Source organism: Oncorhynchus mykiss, chromosome 9 (assembly GCF_013265735.2).
Source record: "Oncorhynchus mykiss isolate Arlee chromosome 9, USDA_OmykA_1.1, whole genome shotgun sequence".
NCBI classification, from domain to species: Eukaryota; Metazoa; Chordata; class Actinopteri; order Salmoniformes; family Salmonidae; genus Oncorhynchus; species Oncorhynchus mykiss.
In genome coordinates this window covers 59930101-59951866 of record NC_048573.1, presented here as the reverse complement: position 1 = coordinate 59951866, position 21766 = coordinate 59930101, and the positions used below count along the sequence as shown (strand labels likewise).

Below are 21766 nucleotides of genomic sequence, written 5' to 3'. Positions count from 1 at the left end.
ATCGTTTCGATTGATAGAGACACACGAGGCTCAACTGGCCAATGAGGTTACATTTTCCTGCAACCACCATCCAATCAACGATACGCCTACTTGCGGGCCCGTATCCCTCTTCAACCTTCAGTCGTGCTTTTTCTGTAGGGGCACCTTCAACTAGCTTCTCTGGGCACTGTCTTTCAGAATAAATATATTTTCCCACAGACATCATGTCCTTTCTGGCTACCAGTATCAGCAGGCTAGCGCCAAGACTCCTTCAGTCAAAGGTAAGCCGAGGCAAGGAGCCTCTTCGAAATAAAGTGGGCGTCAGTGCAAACGTTAATTTGCTAGAAACTATCAAGTAAACTTCAACAACTAGCTAGCCGGCTTGCTCGCTCTCCAGGAAAAATGTCGGTTGTAGTCAAGCGCATTCATGTATGCTAGTGGCTACACATCGCCAGACTGTTTTGAAGCTTACCAACGACGGTCCTTTATCTTTTAAATGCGTTGGCACTACTGTTTCTCGACGTTTTTTAGGTTAGCTGCGAGCTAGCCAGTTGACAGTGACGGATAACGTTAACAGGAGATTGATTGTGCAGGAGGTTGACGTTTGACAGCTAACGTTAGTTAGCTATCCCTCCTCTCACATGGAAGTTATTTTAAACTGCTTGTTTAGATAATCCAAAATAATGCATAGTCTTATTAGCTACCTACTGTCAGCAGTGGCAAGTTAATTGGCTGGCTAGCTAACCTGCTCCTCCACTTCCCCTCATTTGACCTTCAGTGCTAACATTTCCATTCATAAGTACATGTCCTAACTATTAACGTTAGTTTCTGTTGTATTGGCTATCTAGGTTTGTTCATTTCCGGGTGCTGTATTGTTGCCAAGTCTCCATTTATGTCGCAATCTACACTGAAAAAAATATATAAACGCAACTTGTAAAGTGTTGGTCCTGTGTTTCATGAGTTTAAATAAAAGATCCCATAAATGTTCCATATGCACGAAGCTTTTCTCTCAAATTTTGTGGACACTTATTTTATTAAAAAAATGTAGTTACATCCCTGTTAGTGAGAATTTCTCCTTTGCCAAGATAATCCATCCAGCTGACAGGTGTGGCATATCAAGAACTTGATTAAACAGCAGGATCATTACACGGGTGCATCTTGTTGGGGGCAATAAAAGACCACTTTAAAAGGTGTTTTTGTCACACAATGCTAAGTTGAGGGAGTGTGCAATTGGCATGCTGACTGCAGGAATGTCCACCAGAGCTGTTACTGGAAAATTGAATGTTAATTTCTCTACCATAAGCCGCCTCCAATGTCGTTTTAAAAAATTCTGCAATACGTCCAACTGTCCTCAACCGCAGACAATGTGCATGTTATGTGCAAACAGTTTGCTGATGTCAACGTTGTGAATGGGCAGGCATAAGTTACTGCCAATGAACACAATTGCATTTTTATCTATGGCCATTTGAAAGCACAGAGATACTGTGAAGAGATACTGAGGGCTATTGTCATGCCATTCATCCGCCACCATCAACTCATATTTCTGCATGATAATGCACGGCCCCATGTCGCAAGGATCTGTACACAATTCCTGGAAGCTGAAAATGGCCTGCATACTCACCAGACATGTCACTCATTGAGCATGTTTGGGATGCTCTTAATCGATGTGTCGATAGCGTGTTCCAGTTCCCGCCAATATCCAGCAACTTAGCACAGCCCTTGAAGAGGAGTGGGACAACATTCCACAGGCCACAATCAACAGCCTGGTCAACTCTATGCGAAGGAGATGTCGTGTTGTTGCATGAGGCAAATGGTGTTCACACCGGATACTGACTGTTTTTCTGATTCATGCCCCTACTTTTTTTGAAGGTATCTGTGACCATCTGTATTCCCGGTCATGTGAAATCATTGATCAGAGCCTAACTTATTTTTAATGGACTGATTTCCTTATGAACTGTAACTCAGTAAAATATTTGAAGTTGTTGCATATTGTGTTGATCTTTATTCAGTATACCTAGCCAGTTAACTATCCAATTATGTAATAGGTATATGCATGTGCAACACTGAAGTTTCAATAACACACACTGATTTGAATTCTGTCTTGATTTCATGCATTCCACAGAGGTCTGTTGATTCCTGGGTGCCACTGCTACCTCTTGCCTGGAAACCCAACGTTAAATTGCATTGAATTCTATGTCGGGCAAAAATGAGTGTTTTGAATCAGGAAAGTTTCCTTTCACGACCTCTACAAGCCAGAATGTTGAATACAATTATATTCTAACAAACTTTACCGGTTGTCTGTGCAGTTGGTCCTTTTGGCGGTAGGAATGTGAAGCAATATCCACAAGAAATATGAATTACATTAACTTTTCAAAGCTGGTAGTGTGCTCAGGTTTCTATCACCTGAAGCATGTACAGAACCATGTAAACACGTGCAGGAGCTTGGCAAGTAGACACGAGGCTCGTGCATATGCTTCAGGTGATAGAAGTCTGAGCACTACCAGCACTTTCAAAAGTTGATGTAATTATACTTTCCTGTGGATATATTGTCTCCTACCGCCAAAAGGACCAACTGCAAGGACAACTGGTAAAGTACGTTCAAATCTAATTTTATTTGACATTCTGGAAGTTGTGAGGAAACTTTCCTGATTCAAAAGGTCATTTCTGCCCATTGGGTTTCCAAGCAACTACCTCCCTGGTCAGGTGTAAGACTGAGTGTCCTTGGAACACTGGCTGTAACTAGATTGTAACCTACAGTACTGCCTTCACCCAATTACCCTCCTGCTCAGATCATTCTATTTCTATGGCCCAGATAGCTGACAAATCACGTTAACTTGTGACTTCTTATTTGAGGGACTGTTAACTTTGATTCTCAGTTGAAGCATTGATGACATTGTGGAACTGTGTACAATAGTCCCAGCACTTTGTCGACACGTTATAATCCTTGCTTGCGATACGGTTTTGGTAACCTTTTGGAAGTTTGCTTCTGTACTGTACAATCTATAATTATTTTTCATAAAATAAAAGGTTAAATTAATACACCTTTTTATAGCGTTAGGATTCACACACGGCCATATAGCCAATTAGAAACGCTGTAACATGGCAATCTAGCATCTATGAACAACTGTGTATCGGAAGGAGGATGCCAGAAAAGTGTTGTAACTGAAAAATACTATCGGCTGCAAATGTGATAAAACCGATAAAAAATAGTGTACAGTTAGTGTATATTTAGCTTTTCTAGGAATTAATGGTAATGGAAAGGGGGATACCTAAAGTTGGATTAGGAAAGTTGTTTGGACCAAGTGTACAGGTAACTTATTAGGTGATGTTGGGTGAGTTGGAACTGGTGTATTTCTGAATCAAACGCGACAAATAAATTAACATTTTGGGATATAACGAAGGAATTTATCGAACAAAAGGACCATTTGTGATGTTTATGGGACATTTTGGAGTGCCAACAGAAGATCTTCAAAGGTAAGGCATGAATTATATTGTTATTTCTGACTTTCGTGTCGCACCTCCCAGGTTGAAAATGATTTGTTATGCATTTGTATGATGAGGCGCTGTCCTTAGATAATCGCATGGTTTGCTTTTGCCGTAAAGCCATTTTGAAATCTGACACGGAGGCTGGATTAACAAGAAGTTAAGCTTTATTTTGGTGTATTGCACTTGTGATTTTATGAAAGTTAAATATTTCAAATTCAATTTCACCGGATGTTCCGGAACGTCTAGCCGTAACAGGTTTAATCGACATCCGCGTGTTCGGCACCTGGGGAGCAGTGGGTTAACTACCTTGCTCAGGGGCAGAATGACAGATTTTTACTTCGTCAGCTCGGGGATTCGATCTTTCGAATCTTTTTTTTTTTTGTGATTTTTTTGTCCATTCAAATAACATCAAATGGATCAGAAATAGTGTGGATATTGTTAATGTAGTAAATTACTATTAAAACCCTTTTGCAAATATGTTAGCACAGCTGAAAACTGTCGTCCTGATTAAATAAGCAATACAACTGGCCTTCTTTAGACTAGTTGAGTATCTGGAGCATCAACATTTGTGGGTTAGATTACAGGCTCAAAATGGCCAGAAACAAAAAACTTTCTTCTGAAACTCGTCAGTCTATTCATGTTCTGGGAAATGAAGGCTATTCCATGCAAGAAATTGCCAAGAAACTGAAGATCTCGTACAACGCTGTGTACTACTCCCTTCACAGACCAGCACAAACTGTCTCTAACCAGAATAGAAATTGGAGTGTGAGGCCCCGGTGCACAACTGAGGACAAGTACATTAGTGTCTAGTTTGAGAAACAGAAACAAGTCCTCAATTGGCAGCTTAATTAAATGGTACATGCAAAACAGCAGTCTCAACGTCAATAGTGAATAGGTGACTTCGGGATGCTGGCCTTCCATTAAAAATCTAATGATTGATCACTGTTTTAACGTTGGATTATAGCTGCTATGGGAAGGTAGGCTACCCACACCTGAAGTAGAGTTCCACCCAGTGGGAACGTAGCCAGATGGGACTCCCTAAAAACACATGCTATGCCCGGAAGTTACTTTTCGTCCCAGGTTTTTGCTAAACCTAAAACTTTTCCCAACCCTTTTTGCTAACCTTAACCTTTCTAGGGCAGACGTTCCGCTAGCGGAACCCATCGACAACATATTTTAGAAATATGTAACTTTCACACATTAACAAGTCCAATACAGCAAATGAAAGATAAACATCTTGTTAATCTACCCATCGTGTCCGATTTCAAATATTCTTTACAGCGAAAGCACAACATATGATTATGATAGGTCATAGCCAAGTAAAAAACACAAAGCCATTTTCCCAGCCAAAGAGAGGAGTCACAAAAAGCAGAAATATATATATATATATATATATATAAAATTAATCACCAACCTTTGATCATCATTAGATGACACTCATAGGACCTCATGTTACACAATACAGTGTTACACAATACATATGTTCGATAAAGTGCATATTTATATCCAAAAATCTCAGTTTACATTGGCGCGTTACGTGCAGTAATGTTTGATTCGAAAACATCCGGTGATTTTGCAGAAATACTCATAATAAACATTGATAAAAGATACAACTGTTATTCACAGAATTAAAAGATAGACTGCTCCTTAATGCAACCGCTGTGTCAGATTTTTTTTTTTACTTTACGGAAAAAGCATAATCTGAGAAAGGTGCTCAGAACCCAAAACAGCCAGAGGAATGTCCGCCATTTTGGAGTCAACAGAAGTTTGAAATTACACCATAAATATTCACTTACCTTTGATCTTCATCAGAAGGCACTCCCAGGAATCCCAGTTCGACGACAAATGACTGATTTGTTCCATAAAGTCCATCATTTCTCTCCAAATAGCCACTTGTTGTTAGCGTGTTCAGCCCAGTAATCCATCTTCATGAGGCGCAGGCGCTTCGTCCAGACAACTCAAAGTTCCATTACAGGTCGTAGAAACAGATTCCTCCATACATCGTTTGACTTATGTTTGGGATGTTTTTAACATAAAACATCAATGTTCCAACCGGAGAATTCCTATGTCTGAAGAAAAGCAATGGAACCAGAGCTAACTCTGTCGGGAGCGCGCGTCATGAGCCTGAGACACTCTGCCAGACCACTGACTCAAAGAGGTCTCATGAGCCCCTCCTTTATAGTAGAATCCTCATTCAAGTTTCTAAAGATGGCTGACATTAGTGGAAGCCGTAGGAAGTGCAACTTTATCCATATCCCACTGTGTATTCGGTAGGCCAAGCTTTGAAAAACTACAAACCTCAGATATCCCACTTCCTGGTTGGATTTTTCTCAGGTTTTTGCCTGCCATATGAGTTCTGTTATACTCAGATGTCATTCAAACAGTTTTAGAAACTTCAGTGTTTTCTATCCAATACTCATAATAATATGCATATATTAGCATCTGGGACAGAGTAGGAGGCAGTTCACTCTGGGCACGCTATTCATCCAAAAGTGAAAATGCTGCCCCCTACCCCAAAAGAGTTAACCTACTTTTCCTAATCTGCCAAATTTAATTATCCTAACCTACTATGAAAAAGTCACTTCCGGTTGTGGCTGTATTGAAGTGGTGTATTTTTTGGGAATCTTGTAGCCAGATGTCCCTTGCGTTGACCCCCTGGCTCCATCCCCCTTCCATTGACTTTGACAATCTGACTGAGTCTGGTCAGAGATCTGTATATAATGACGAGATGCTCATGTCTTTGCCCTAACAATGGGAGCCGTTGTCCCAAAGGCAGGAAGGCAGGTGACAAACTTAAATAAAAAACAAACCCATAGAAACCTCTTGCTTTGCCTCTTCCTCTCTGGTCTGGTTTCAGACTACTGATAGTAATCACCTGCTAAGCTACAAGATTACTGGCATCCAGTCAAGAACTTTCATCCTGCCTGGGCTGATTTTTGTATTTTTATTTATTTACTCAAGAACATTCCTGTTAATCCGACTCAATCTCCTAGTTCTAGTGACCAAGTCCTTAGGGTCATCTGCCATAGCTGGAGAAACAAATGCATTATGGTTAATTGAAATTGAGAAATATTGTTAGCTTTTTGCTATAAACCCTCTAGGTTCATTTTCTTTCAGCATTATACCAGCTGCTCCCATTTACCTCTGACAACAGTATAATGGTCTCCGCTGTTATCTGCAGTCAAGGCAGACATTGCGGATTGCCGGACCAGATAGCAGTTATCTATACAGAACCAATTACCCGATCTTCCCACTCTGTCGTGGATGTTGAGTCTATGGGGTTGGATATTTAGGCTAACTGAGAAGCGGCGAGAAATCAGGATTTCATGGTACTATCAGCTCAATGATTAAATTAGGCCTACTTCTAGTAGTCTAGCTGCAGGTATTGGAAATCAGAGTGCAGTTGTGCTACGCAGCTAATTTGAAGCTTCTCTAATACCTCCTTTACACTCAGTGCTAACCAAGTCTCTGTTTTGACCACAGACCATCCCACAGGCTCATGTTTTCTGATGCTTGCATTTTCCTCTCTGCAGAATGCCTCATGTGTCATTGTGGCATCCAGACATGCCAGCTCATCAACAGTAAGTACTCTGACCACCTCTTCAAGGCCACTCATTGTCAATTTGCTCATTATTAACGTAATTGTTGGTGAAGAATGATATTAATAGGGATTGACGATATTTCCTTTGTTCTCTTTGCCATTATGGACCATGCTGATAGGTTGAAAAACTTAGGCTTATAAAGTTATGTTTTGGATATAATGGTTGTTTAACTAACACAGACTTGGCAGTGTTATCACAGTTTTCACTAGTTTCTCTGTAGTTGACCTTTTTTTTTTAATAGGCTGGTTTTCAACTAATTTTATTTTGACTGAGCTTTCAGAGACATGTCTGTGTTTTTGCAGAATTTAAAGGATGTTCTATCAGACCTCATCCCAAAAGAGCAAAGTAGGATCAAGAGCTTCAAACAGCAGTATGGTAAAACCAACATTGGATCGATCACTGTTGATATGGTAAGTAATTGAGCCATATTCATTATCTCAGAACATAATGTTGGTAAAAACCATATAAGAGAATCAAAGGCTTTTAATGTAGAAATAAACCACTTTGAGAGAAAAATTGCAAGATTATGTTATAATACTTTTATTGCATCATGGTTGTTTATGCAATAGAATAAGGGGTTGTTAGAACGCTCGTCTGTGTGTTCTACTGAGGATGAGCCTCTGGGAGATAACTGACAGGAGATTTATGATGGGGATACTGCATTCCAGAGCATGAGTTAATGTCTCACTGGTAAAGTATAGAACAGAAACATGGCTCCAGTATGGAGTTAGGGGGCCAGACACTGGTCTCCACACAATGAAAACTGTTTTTACAGCAGATACTGTCTGCTGTGAATTATAAGTATCTTTTATACAAATCTTAACCTTGTGACCCATTCAATACATCTGTTCGTCATGTAGGTTGAAAGGGGTCTATCTTGGCTATAAAATACCTTTGTACTTTTGTCTCTGGGCTCTCAACGAATCATCTGAGGGTGATTTGTCGACCAGCCATCATGCTCCATTATTAAGTGGTTTAAAGATTTAGTTTAAGTATAACTCTGACTTGTGTGATAAGGTTGTCTCCTCATTTGATAGTAAAGAAATGAACCAACACACCACAAAGATCAGAAAAGCAATGGTAAAATCATTTTCAAAATTCCATTAACAAAATGATGTGTGGTGAGGGTCTTTAGTTTATCAATATGTAGAAATGGATTCACATTACTGTATTATAAACCGGCTGCTACGTGATTGGGTCTGATGTTGCCCCTCATCTATCCCCCTTTTAGCATACTAGCGGTCATGTAATGTACCACCACTCAGCCTGTTCCCTGCCAGCTAAGCACAGCCACATGTGTCCGATGACACTTTGCTTCTTGAAAACTTGATTGCTGATATTCAAAACATTTTGAGACTGTACCAACACCGGACTAATGCAACAAAAAATAACTAAAATATAAAGCTGAGTCACAGCTCTTGCCTCCCACACCAGAAATCACAGCAGACTCACTCCAGGGTTACACACACCTCAGCTCTTACAGTGAACGTCATCCACACGTTTATCATTCACATGACATCTTCACCCTTTTATGACTATGAAGAATGTAGATAAATTAAGATCAGGGTCATCTTTACACATTTTGAATTGAGACACTTATTTCTGGACTTTGATCAGAAAGAAATAGTCTAGCCTATATTGAGCTTTCTGTACAGAATGTAATTTCTGTTTCATAGGTCTATGGTGGGATGAGGGGCATGAAGGGTCTGGTGTATGAGACCTCAGTGCTGGATCCTGATGAGGTGGGTTTCCTGCCATCACAACACAAATAGTCCACTAAACAGTATCACCCACAGAATAATTGATGTGTCAAGCTGAGCACTCTTGGCCCTCGTAGATAAGCCATATGGTTACATACAGTGCCTTCAGAATGTATCTCCTTGACTTATTCCACATTTTGTGTTACAGCCTGAATTCAAAATTGATGAAAACAATTATTCTCACCCATCTACACACAATACCCCTTAATGACAAGGTGAAAACATGTTTTTAGACATTTTTGCACATTTTATTGAAAATGAAATACAGAAATAAGTATTCACACTCGAGTCAATACTTTGTAGAAGCACCTTTGGCAGTGACTACAGTCTTTCTGGGTAAGTCTCTAAGAGCTTTCCACACCTGAATTGTACACCATTTGCCCATTTTTTATTATTTAAAAAATTATTCAATTACAATTATTGCACATAGTGAGTCCATGCAACTTATTATGTGACTTGTTAAGCACATTTAAAAAAACAAACATTCTTTTTACTCCTGAACTTATTTAGGCTTGCCATAACAAACGGGTTGAATACTTATAACATTTTGGTTTTTCTTTATTAAATGATTTTGTGTAAATTTCGAAAACATATTTCCTCTTTTATATATATTGTGTGTGTAGGCCAGTGACAAAACATCTACATTTAATCCATTTTAAATTCAGGCTGTAAGACAACAAACTTTGGAAAAAGTCAAGGGGTGTCAGTACTTTCTCAAGGCACTATCTAAATTGTGTCAAATTTGTCTTTAGGGCATCCGCTTCCGTGGCTACAGCATTCCAGAGTGTCAGCAGCTGTTGCCCAAGGCTCCAGGAGGTCAGGAGCCATTGCCTGAGGGCCTCTTTTGGCTGCTGGTCACAGGACAGGTCCCCACAGAGGAACAGGTGAGATGGGGCTAGGGCTAATTTAAACTCAATGTAAAGATTTAGTCTGGTCAAGTGGAAAGGAAGTTAAAGGGTAGCATAAACATAACCACATGTAACATGGATTTGCATTAGTATACGCATGTAAAGTTCTAATACAATGTTAGACCTCACTTTTATTTTTTAAGTTATTACATAAAACCGATCAGAATGCTAAAGTCATGCCGGGAAAGTGTTTTTTGCGGGTTGTGACTTTTTTATGGAGGACCCAGCCAGTCAGCCTATTCCCTATAATGTAAACTTCAACAGAAATAACTTAATGTATAACTTCAAATTAAATAAAATCATTTGCACCTTCATAACTACTGGTTTCAATAAAAAAAACTTCAAACCAAATTAATGTATGAATTTATTGATAGAAATCAGCTTGCAAAGATGCTAGCCTGCTAACTTTAGGTTAGCACTGCATGAGTCAGCCAGTTGCGATCAACACCTAGCTAACAGAAACATTTAAATTAAACCAAAGTTTTGAACAAATATAACACCATCTAAACAATTATCAAATAATGTTGCCGTATATGCAGTTCTCTTAGCCAGCAAGCTAAGGTTACTTATTTAGCCTGCTTGCTAGCTTAGCCAGCTAACTAGTCTAGTTGGACAACCACCACGGTCAACATAGCTAAGTGGTAAGCCAGAGAACAACACCAACTATTCTAGCACAAGCAGGAAAAATATATATAAATCTAACAGATACAGTGGGGCAAAAAAGTATTTAGTCAGCCACCAATTGTGCAAGTTCTCCCACTTATAAAGATGAGGCCTGTAATTTTAATCATAGGTACACAATCACATTGTAGGATTTTTTTATTAATTTATTTGCAAATGATGGTGGAAAATAAGTATTTGGTCAATAACAAAAGTTTATCTCAATACTTTGTTATATACCCTTTGTTGGTTATGACAGAGGTCAAACATTTTCTGTAAGTCTTCACAAGGTTTTCACACACTGTTGCTGGTATTTTGGCCCATTCCTCCATGCAGATCTCCTCTAGAGCAGTGATGTTTTGGGGCTGTTGCTGGGCAACACGGACTTTCAACTCCCTCCAAAGATTTTCTATGGGGTTGAGATCTGGAAACTGGCTAGGCCACTCCAGGACCTTGAAATGCTTCTTACGAAGCCACTCCTTCGTTGCCCGGGCAGTGTGTTTGGGATCATTGTCATGCTGAAAGACCCAGCCACATTTGATCTTCAATGCCCTTGCTGATGGAAGGAGGTTTTCACTCAATCTCACGATACATGGCCCCATTCATTCTTTCCTTTACATGGATCAGTTGTCCTGGTCCCTTTGCAGAAAAACAGCCCCAAAGCATGATGTTTCCACCCCCATGCTTCACAGTAGGTATGGTGTTCTTTGGATGCAACTCAGCATTCTTTGTCGTGGAGCCCCAGATCGAGGGAGATTATCAGTGGTCTTGTGTGTCTTCCATTTCCTAATAATTGCTCCCACAGTTGATTTCTTCAAACCAAGCTGCTTACCTATTGCAGATTCAGTCTTCCCAGCCTGGTTCAGGTCTACAGTTTTGTTTCTGGTGTCCTTTGACAGCTCTTTGGTCTTGGCCATAGTGGAGTTTGGAGTGTGACTGTTTGAGGTTGTGGACAGGTGTATTTTATACTGATAACAAGTTCAAACAGGTGCCATTAATACAGGTAACGAGTGGAGGACAGAGGAGCCTCTTAAAGAAGAAGTTACAGGTCTGTGAGAGCCAGAAATATTTTTTGTTTGTAGGTGACCAAATACTTATTTTCCACCATAATTTGCAAATAAATTCATTAAAAATCCTACAATGTGATTTTTCTGGATTTTTTTTCTTCTCATTTTGTCTGTCATAGTTGAAGTGTACCTATGTTGAAAATTACAGGCCTCATCTTTATAAGTGGGAGAACTTGCACTATTGGTGGCTGACTAAATACTTTTTTGCCCCACTGTATAAAGTAGAGCGTGGAGGCTGAGTTAACGACCAAAGAAGAGCCGAGGAAAAGGCCTTTTCACCAGCCTGAGGGAGTCCGCTAATCCAATAGCGATATAGGGAGGTAAATCCACATTGAATTTACCCGGTTTCTCATTACTGCTGACTCTCGTGATGTACCGGTAGGGAACAGAGGTTGCTGGCTTAACATTCACGCTCGGCACAGCAGCTAGTTTCAGTCACTCATTCCGAATCCTGCCTTCCACTGGTTATAGCTATCAAAGTCGTCCGTGGTGAAATGAGCACTGCATACAGTAGACGTTCCCGTGGTTCCCTTCATCCAATCCACTCGCTCCAACTGGACAAACTGTTCCCACTACAAAGCTAGCTTCTCGTTTTTGGGCCACAAATTGTGGGTATTACTGCAACAACTCAACTCCAACACACATCCTTGGTATTTGGTGTTTGCTGCAGCTCTTTCTTGAAGCCACCACGAGATGAGGTCTAATTCCACCCTAATATGGCTCAGCTGGAGGAAATTCCTATATTACAGGTTTTATGGTACCAGTTAAAGGTTTGGACACACCTACTCTTTATGGTTTAGGAGTAAGGCATTGAAGTTCTACAACCATTGCAAAGTGATGGGGATTTATAATGTTTGGGATTGAAGAACATTTCCTGGCTCAATTTTTTTATAGGCCCTACTTGTACTCACCGATCATGTTTGCATCTCTCCAGGTGAGCTGGTTGTCCAAAGAATGGGCTAAGCGGGCAGCACTCCCCTCCCACGTCGTCACCATGCTAGATAACTTCCCTACCAACCTTCACCCAATGTCCCAGTTCAGCGCCGCTATCACAGCTCTGAACAGTGAGAGCAGCTTTGCCCGGGCCTACTCCGAGGGCGTCAACAAGGCCAAGTACTGGGAGGTAAGTCACACACAGACAGATCTCAGCATGTATTCTTCACAGACCTGGGTTCAAATGGTATTTGACATTTTAAAAATACTTTCTGTGTTTGATTGAGCGTGCCTGGTGAAATGGAACAAACAGAATAGCCATTAAGGTGTAAACCTTGCACATCTGGCGCTTCAGGCAGGCTAAAGTCGACGCTCAAAGTATTTGAAAGATTTTAAATATGATTTGAACCTAGGTCTGCATTCCTCACACGACAATGCAGTACAGGCAGAGGTGTGGTAAAAGGCATTAAACCAGTGTGTGATGCCAGCTCAATGAGTCGTCTTCACTAAACCTTGACTTATTTTAAAGTACCTTTCAAGTGTCTGTTCTTTTAAATGTGAATTTTAACACGCACACCAGGTCTTCCTTGAACAAGAGCATATTCATCTCTTCCTCGACTTCCTGGTTAAAGATGATACTAAATTTAAGTAAATAGAAACACAACCACACTGTTTGTGCAGAGCAGGGAATTACAGCCCCAGAGTTCAACAGAGACTTGAAAAAACTCACAGACCAAAACATCAACAGGAAATACCTACCGAGGTAATCGTGTGTGGGATTTATCATGTCTTTCAGTGAGATCCTGTGGGAAGACAGTCTACTGACTGTTGATTAAACCACCTACCCTTCTCTATTCAGTTAATCTACTCCATTCCTGTTCATCTATTCAGTTAATCTACTCTATTCCAGTTCATCTATGAGGACTCCATGGACTTAATTGCCAAGTTGCCATGTGTTGCTGCTAAGATCTACCGTAACCTGTACCGTGAGGGCAGCAGCATTGGCGCTATTGACTCCAACCAGGACTGGTCCGCTAACTTCGCCAACATGCTGGGCTACAGCAACTCTGCTGAGTTCACTGAACTTATGAGGCTCTACCTCACCATCCACAGGTATTTTACTATGGGCCAGTTTCAGGTTAAGAATCTCCACTGAAGAATCTCCATTGAAACCAGCCCTGAAGGATTTATATATTAAGCATAATTACAGTTTAAGTGCCTTTGGGTCATTGAAAAACACTTTATAAATCCCAGGTATTCATATTATTAACCATTATAAGTCATTTATTTATTTTACTTTTGGGGGGGAGGGGGGGTTGCCATTTTGTCTATTTTTTTGGCTGTAGTTCCTTCCCCTTTGCCACTAAGTTCTGAGATTTGTGAAACCCTCAAATATAAAAATTCTCTGCCCCCTAGTGTTTATATGTTGCATTAGAATTATTCTACAGTTTTGGGGGGGGATAAGTCTGTATTTCAATATAGCTCTGTATAAATGTTTGTTAGTAGTAATCAATAATGTGAGGTACAATTTTGTAATGAATCACTATACATTAAAATGAATGTGACCCTTTGGTTTCAGTGACCATGAGGGAGGCAACGTCAGCGCCCACACAAGTCACCTGGTGGGCAGTGCTCTGTCAGACCCTTACCTCTCCTTCAGTGCTGCTCTGAACGGGCTGGCTGGACCTCTGCATGGGCTGGCCAACCAGGTCTGTGTCAATCCTGTCCTTTGCTCTGCACAGTCACATGGATGGACAGACTGATAGTCATGTTGGCATAACTGGCTTTTCCTTAACATTAGCACAACAGTGCTTTTATAGAGTTTCTGTTTTAGACTTGCTGAGGTTATAACAGTGTCTTTCTGTGTGCCCTACAGGAGGTACTGGTGTGGCTGACGGCCCTGCAGAAGGAGATGGGAGGGGAGGTGTCTGATGAGAAGATGAGGGATTACATCTGGAACACACTCAAGTCTGGCAGGGTAAGAGTGCGTCTGGCTTCACTATTACGACGCATCTTACCAAAAAGTCCCTAGTTCTCCAGGATTCTGGGAATCAGGAACGGGGATTCTGAAGAACACATGAGATTTGGGGGAAGTTTTCAACCCTACTCCTCACACCCTCTCTCTCTGCCGTAGGTGGTGCCAGGCTACGGGCATGCTGTCCTGAGGAAGACTGACCCCAGGTACCAATGCCAGCAGGAGTTTGCCTTTAAGCACCTGCCCAATGACCCCATGTTCAAGCTGGTGCACCAGCTCTACAAGATCGTGCCCCCAGTGCTGCTAGAGCAGGGTAAGGCCAAGAACCCCTGGCCCAACGTAGATGCCCACAGTGGAGTGCTGCTGCAGGTAAGCAATATTCTTTATTCAGGCATTCTGCTCAACAATGTCCTATTGTAATGTTTTGTATTGCAATGTAATGCAGATCCATTCTGAAACTTCGATGGAAGTTGAATTTGAAAGTGCATTCTAAATGTATTTTGACTAGTCAGCATTACAATTATACTTCAATTATAAGCATCACAAAACACAGCACCTGTGTGTTTTAGTTTAGTCTTTAATCATTCCATTTTTGTTGACCCTCTGTAACAAAACATATTTGACCTCTCCCTGGCCTTCCCCCTGACCTCTCTCCACTACAGTATTATGGGATGACGGAGATGAACTACTACACTGTGTTGTTCGGCGTGTCCCGAGCCCTGGGAGTGCTGGCCCAGCTGATCTGGAGCCGAGCCCTGGGCTTCCCCCTGGAACGCCCCAAGTCCATGAGCACAGACGGACTCATGACCCTGGTGGGGGCCAACAAGTCAGGCTGAAGAGGGAGAGAAAGGAGGAAATAACAAATAAAAGCTGACCTCGCCCCCATCCCCATGAAAGAGATTCAAAGAGACAGTACACATTTTTAATTTATTATTATTAATCAAAAATCCCCAAAAAGGGCGTTTGATATTTACATTGTTGGGTGTGAGACGGTTAGGTAGTCATAGATATCCTATATTATATATCCCCGCTATGCCTCCACATTTGGAAGATAAAGAGAGATGCGAAACACATACTCATACACTGAGTGTAAAAAAACAAGAACTCCTTCCTAATATTAAGTTGCCCCCCCCCCATTGCCCTCAGAACTGCCTCAATTTGTCAGGGCATGGACTCTACAAGGTGTAGAAAGCATTCCACAGGGATGCTGGCCCATGCTGACTCCAATGCTTCCCACAGTTGTGTCAAGTTGCCTGGATGTCCTTTGGGTTGTGGACCATTCTTGATACACACAGGAAACTGTTGAGCGAGAAAAATCCGGCAGTGTTGCAGTTCTTGACACACTCAAACCAGTGCACCGGGTACCTACTACCATACCCCATTCAAAGGCATTTAATCTTTTGTCTTGGCCATGCACCCTATGAATGGCACACATTCACAATCCATGTATCAATTGTCTCAAGGCTTAAAAATCCTTTAACTTGTCTCATCTCCTTCATCTACCTTGATTGATTGAAGCGAATTCAACAAGTTAATCAATAAGGGATAAAAGCTTTCACCTGGTCAGTCTGTCATGGAAAGAGCATGTGTCCTTAATGTTTCGTACACTCAGTGTATATACAATTCACCTGCCTAGAGATTACAGCTAGTTTAATTTATGTCCAGTGTTTGCTAACCCCATGCCTCTCGTATGCTGGCCAGGCCTGGGTTGCCCAGTCTGTCAATCCACCTCATTACTACAGAGCTCCCACCTATCTCTGTTCCTGACTCAAGACAATAACAGCACAGTAGGTTAATGTGGTCTTGTAGCATCATCAGATTTCCCCATGTGCCTGGGAGGACAGGGCCACCAACAGATTGAAGATGTGAAGGGGCATAAAAAGTAGCATGAAATCCAAACTCGTATACTGTTTTACTATTGTTTCAATTGGAGCATATCCGTTTGGTTTCCAGGCTACGTAAACATAGAATTATGTGGGGAGTTATAGACAAATAACAAATGGTCATCAATTGAGATTTAAATTGTGGTAGTTTGACATCAAGATTAACCCCTTCAAAAAGCAAGCACAATTAATAAGGAAGCAAGTTAAGTTTAATTTCGGTCACATTCTGCTGGTATTAGTTGCTGAAGCTTTGATTGACTGGAAAGCCTGGCCTAATCTAAAACAGGGAAACATATATATTTTTTTGCCTGAAACCCTCACCCCATTTATCTATACATTTCCCCCAATGTCACTAACCATTCTGATTTCACTCCCAAGAACACTCCAGTAAAGAAAGGTCCTTCTCTGTAAAAGTATTTAACTTCCACGGAAGATGTTCAATTTCGCTGAAGAAGGATGCAAATCAGGAAAGAAAAGGTGCTGCCCCCTTTATTTAAAATGAATATATATAGATTTCATTCATTCATTCGTCTGGCTTGATTCCCTGACTTCAATGGATTCAACCTTGAACACACCTCTATGATCAAAATAACCTTTTTGTTTTTCAATCGTGTCTTATATTCTTTCCTTTCAATTTCTGTCTGGGCATCTTTTGTAATGTGGGATTTGTGTGTGTGTGTAGGATGTATATGATAGAGCTCTGAATTGAAGCTTGGAGTACCCAAAGGCCTGATTTAATAATAACATAGACTTGTCATCTTTTGAAGGATTGGGAAGACAAGGTCTTCTGATTTTAGTATGTACATGAATGCATGCTTGGACATAAGTGTGCAGTCGGGGCTATGTATCTGTTGAGGTCCTGTCTTAATTTTGTTGATAAACTGGGTGGTTCGAGCTATGAATGCTGATTGGCTGACAGCCGTGGTATATCACGCATATGACAAAACATTTGTTTTTACTATTATTACGTTGGTAACCAGTTTTAATAGTAATAAGGCACCTTGGTGGTTTGTTGTATAGGCATTGTGTTGGGCCTAAGAACAGCCCTTAGCTGTAGTATAATGGTCATATAGCATACACTATACTTAAACAATAAGGCCTGGGGTTATGTTACTAATGCCCCAGAAAAGCGCTTCAGTGATCGAGCTGCTGCTACTTCAAAATGAGCACTTGTTGGTTTAGAATCCTTAGTTCTTAGCAATAGTAAAACCTCTGTTAGATTTGTCCTTTTTTGGGTGTTGAATGATAAACCTCTAATGTATAAAGATAATAATTTGTGGTTTTAATGTATACTTTGTATATAGTTATGTATAGCTTGAATGAATGAGCTATTTTCAAAAAGTATTGCCTCAGTCATACAGCTGTGTGACTCCAACCTCGCTCATTACATCTTTCTGTTTTACATGTCGTTTTGAAAGTTATTCTTGTAAATAAATCTATTGCCCGTTTTATATGGGCCTTTTCTGCTGTTTAAGGGGGTGTTTGCTTTGACTGTTTTCAAGCTTGCTCTCAGGCAGCAGATATTGGTTGCAGGCACATAGCAGCTTTTCCTGTGCTTATGTTTATCAACATACTATATAGCAGCTGTTGCACTTCTACCACTGCTTTCTGGAACAACTCATTCAATGTCTGTCAGACTTCACTGATGTTAGTCCCCTCAGATTTCTACACCTCTTGGTTTGATGTTTTTCTGTGTTCATTCTTGGTTTGTCTTGTGGAGCGTGGTTATTTCTGATCATAGAGGTTCTAAAGAACGTGTGGAACCAGGGGAAGACGGGATGGGTCAAATAGGTGAAAGGCGCTTAGAACAAATGGGAAACCAATAAATGTTTTTATTAACACTTGGTGTCATGTTCATGTTTATTCATGGTGTGAAAAGAGGTTGAAAACTGACAAGGTTATTTCAATAACAAATGGAACATTGCAAAGTCGCTGGTAATCTAGTCCTGGCAGATTTGTCTTCCTGTCTCAATGTCCTGGATGAACTGTACATAATGAGATTTGGACTGGCATTTCCAGGTTTTGAAATTAAGGAATGAGAATACCCTTGTGCATGATAAAAATACACAACCAGCCAGCTTACCTTATGTCAAATAAGCCCAGCAGTCTCACCTCTGGCTCTCTTGTTTCTGGCTCTGGAGAACTGCAGTCATGAGACCAGACCGGGGATAATGTTACACACTGAAACAACCACTCAGCCGCTGTTGCATGAGCCCCCACTGCACCAGGCCTTGTGTTTCTGTATACATGGCTAGACCGCTGAATCACAAGGAAGTGGGGCTTTGTTTAGTGAACTTTAGTTAATGTCCTACAATCAGTTTAAGTACAGTATTACCCAACGTGGTAGTCTTTACATTTACGTTGTGATTTCATTTGTATAGGTATGGTGGTATATGGGAGATATGTGTAATAATAACTGGCAGATGGTTAAAGGACCCATCTCTCTGCTGTTATTAATAACTGGCCCAGATACCACCACCCTACTCTGGTTTCCCTTTGAAAAGGCAGCATCCACACATAGCGGAACCCCCCCCCCCCCCACCACTCACACTTCACCTGTTTCATTCGGCACGTGACAAAATTTGAATCAATTTTTTTTTTCCTTCCCTCTTCAGCTTCTGTGCTTGACACTGCGAAGGAAACGACTCGATAAGGAGTTATGGCAATATGTATTTGGACTACATTGTATGGATGCACATTCCCAATATTCCATTGCATTGATAAGTGTGATTTTGTAGTGAGCAGTGACCAGCTGCTCATGGTCAAACAGAATGTAACATTTTGCTGAAATTCTAATTGGGGAAAAAAAGTAGAGCACAAGTAGTGTTTGTTCTCCAACTGATACCATGGTTAAAGAAGTGTAAATGAACAAACTAAAAACAACTTACCTAAGTTAAAACCAATTTGATCAGCACGCCAAACTCAAACACTATATGCTCATACACTGCGTCTCAACACCCGTTTGTTCATTATTGCTCACTTTAGATCTAATTGGCAGAATAAGTAAAAAGTAGGCTAATTAGGAATACAGTAACATGATTCACAATTCCATCTCCATCTTTATTTACAATACACACATCATGCACACAAATACAATTGCCCTATATCAACACCCGACGGAAAATGAAAAGCAATGAATACAGCAGTTCTTAGGAAGGCTAGAGGTGCAATACTGTTAAACTGGATGACCACTAGCAACTTATTGGTTGCTTTTGAACATAAAAAAAAAATACAAAAAGGAAGTTGCTTTGAAGTATTGCGACAGTGGTTATAAGTCTTGGGAGTCTTGCTTGAGAACAAATGAATAGTCTTGAAACTAAAAGACACACTTAAAATAGCTTCCTATGTTAACCTTTCATGACCTAGAGTAAATTCCACCATCATAGCAAAATGGCAAATGCATACCAGTACATTACACATGATCTGTTAGACTTAGTCCTTTATTACACAATAACTAAAATATGTGCATGTTTTCCCATTAAAACGTAGGCAAACCCAACAAATACAATTCAAAAGAACACATCCTACACAAGTAGCCATATCTTTCATGCATATATACTGCAATAAAATAACTTTGTCTTGTCTAATTTATGAACGCGCTAGGTAGCTTGTCTTGACACAGCCATCTTGACACACTTTATAGAATTTTCACAGCATATCGACAAAGCTCCTTTTCTTCATATTTACATACAAGCTCAACATTTAAAAGGCGCAGACTACATTTAAAACTTTTTCTCCAAGAAAAATAAATCACTTGAACAACATTCTCTCTGCACACACAAAAGTGAAGGAAAGCTATTTTTATATATATCTCAACAGTACCAGTCAAAAGTTGACACAGCTACACATTCCAGGGTTTTTCTTAATTTATTTATATTATTCTACATTGTAGAATAATACTAAAGACTTCAACACTATGAAATAACACATGGGATCATGTAGTAATCAGTGTTAAACAAATCAAAATATTTTATTTGAGTTTCTTCAAAGTAGCCACCCTTTGCATTGATGACAGCTTTGCATTCTCTCAACAAACTTCATGGGATAGTCATCTGGAATGCAGTTCAAGTAATAAGTGTGCCTTGTAAAAACTTAAATGTGGAATTTCTTTCCTTTTTCATGCATTTGAGCCAATCAGTTGTTGTGACAAGGTAGGGGTGGTATACAAAAGATAGCCCTATTTGGTAAAATACCAAGTCCATATTATGGCAAGAACAGCTCAAATAAGCAAAGAGAAACGACAGTCCATTACTTTAAGACATGAAGGTCAGTCAATCTGGAAAATTTAAAGTTTTTTCAAGTGCAGTCATAAAACCCATTAAGCGTTATGATGAAACTGGCTCTCATGAGGACCGCCACAGGAAACAGACATCTCAACAACAACTGTTCAGAGGAGACTGCGTGAATCAGGCCTAAATGGTTAAATTTCTGCAAAGAAACCACTACTAACAGGACACCAATAATAAGAAGAGAGACTTGCTTGGGCCAAGAAGCACGCGCATTGGACATTAGACTGAAGGAGATCTGTACTTCGGTCTGATGAGTCCAAATGTGAGAGTTTTGGTTCCAGCCGCTGTGTCTGTGAGACACAGAGTAGATGAATGGATGATCTACGATACGCCATCACCTCTGGTTTGCTCTTAGTGGGACTATCATTTGTTTTTCAACAGGACAATGACCCAACACACCTGCAGGCTGTGTAAGGGCTATTTGACCAAGAAGGAGAATGATAGTGCTGCATCAGATGACCTGGCCTCCACAATCAACCGACCTCAACCCAATTGAGATGGTTTGGGATTAGTTGGAACGCAGAGTGAAGGAGAAGGAGCCAAGAAGTGCTAACCATATGTGGGAACTCCTTCAAAACTGTTGAAAAAGCATTACAGGTGAAGCTGGTTGAGAGAATGCCAAGAATGTGCAAAGCTGTCATCAAGGCAAAGGGTGGCTACTTTGAAGAATCTCAAATATAAAATATATTTGGATTTGTTTAACACTTTTGGTTACTACATGATTCCATATGTGTTATTTCATAATTGCGATGTCTTTACTATTAGTAAAAATAAAGAATAACCTGCAAATGAGTAGGTGTGTCAACTTTTGACGGGTACTGTGTGTTGAGATATATATATATATATATATATATATATATATATATATTATACATATACATATATACGTGTGTGTGTGTGTGCGCGCGCACACACTTGAAGTCGGAAGTTTACATACACGGAGGTTGCAGTCGTTAACTCGTTTTGCAACCACTCCACAAATTTCTTGTTAACAAACTATAGTTTTGGCAAGTCTGAACATCTACTTTGATAAATCAAAAATAGAACTGTTTGTCCATAATGACCATCGTTATGTTTGGAGGAAAAAGGGGGAGGCTTGCAAGCCAAAGAACACCATCCCAACCGTGAAGCACAGGGGTGGCAGCATCATGTTGTGGGGGTGCTTTGCTGCAGGAGGGACTGGTGCACTTCACAAAATGGATGGCATCATGAGGATAGAAAATT

At 40.4% G+C, this 21766-nt stretch overlaps 1 protein-coding gene across 1 annotated transcript; it reads left to right on the top strand.

Annotated features, from left to right (window-relative positions):
* The first annotated feature begins 82 nt into the window (after window positions 1–82).
* Window positions 83–18094, top strand: LOC110532556 (citrate synthase, mitochondrial). The gene is made up of 11 exons (XM_021616545.2): window positions 83–260; window positions 6999–7046; window positions 7370–7477; window positions 8744–8809; window positions 9580–9711; window positions 12397–12585; window positions 13306–13508; window positions 13975–14104; window positions 14272–14373; window positions 14530–14739; window positions 15033–18094. Exons 1-11 carry the CDS (start codon window positions 204–206, stop codon window positions 15204–15206), a joined length of 1419 nt encoding a protein of 472 aa, XP_021472220.1. The 5' UTR covers window positions 83–203; the 3' UTR covers window positions 15207–18094.
* The last annotated feature ends 3672 nt before the right edge of the window (window positions 18095–21766 follow it).

What these genes read in the sequence shown, in the direction of transcription:
- LOC110532556 (XM_021616545.2), top strand. Translation starts at nt 204, where the DNA reads ATGTCCTTTCTGGCTACCAGTATCAGCAGGCTAGCGCCAAGACTCCTT. An exon ending in GATCGATCACTGTTGATATG is followed by an intron (nt 7,478 to 8,743) that starts GTAAGTAATTGA and finishes TCTGTTTCATAG; the next exon opens with GTCTATGGTGGGATGAGGGG. An exon ending in AGGTCCCCACAGAGGAACAG is followed by an intron (nt 9,712 to 12,396) that starts GTGAGATGGGGC and finishes GCATCTCTCCAG; the next exon opens with GTGAGCTGGTTGTCCAAAGA.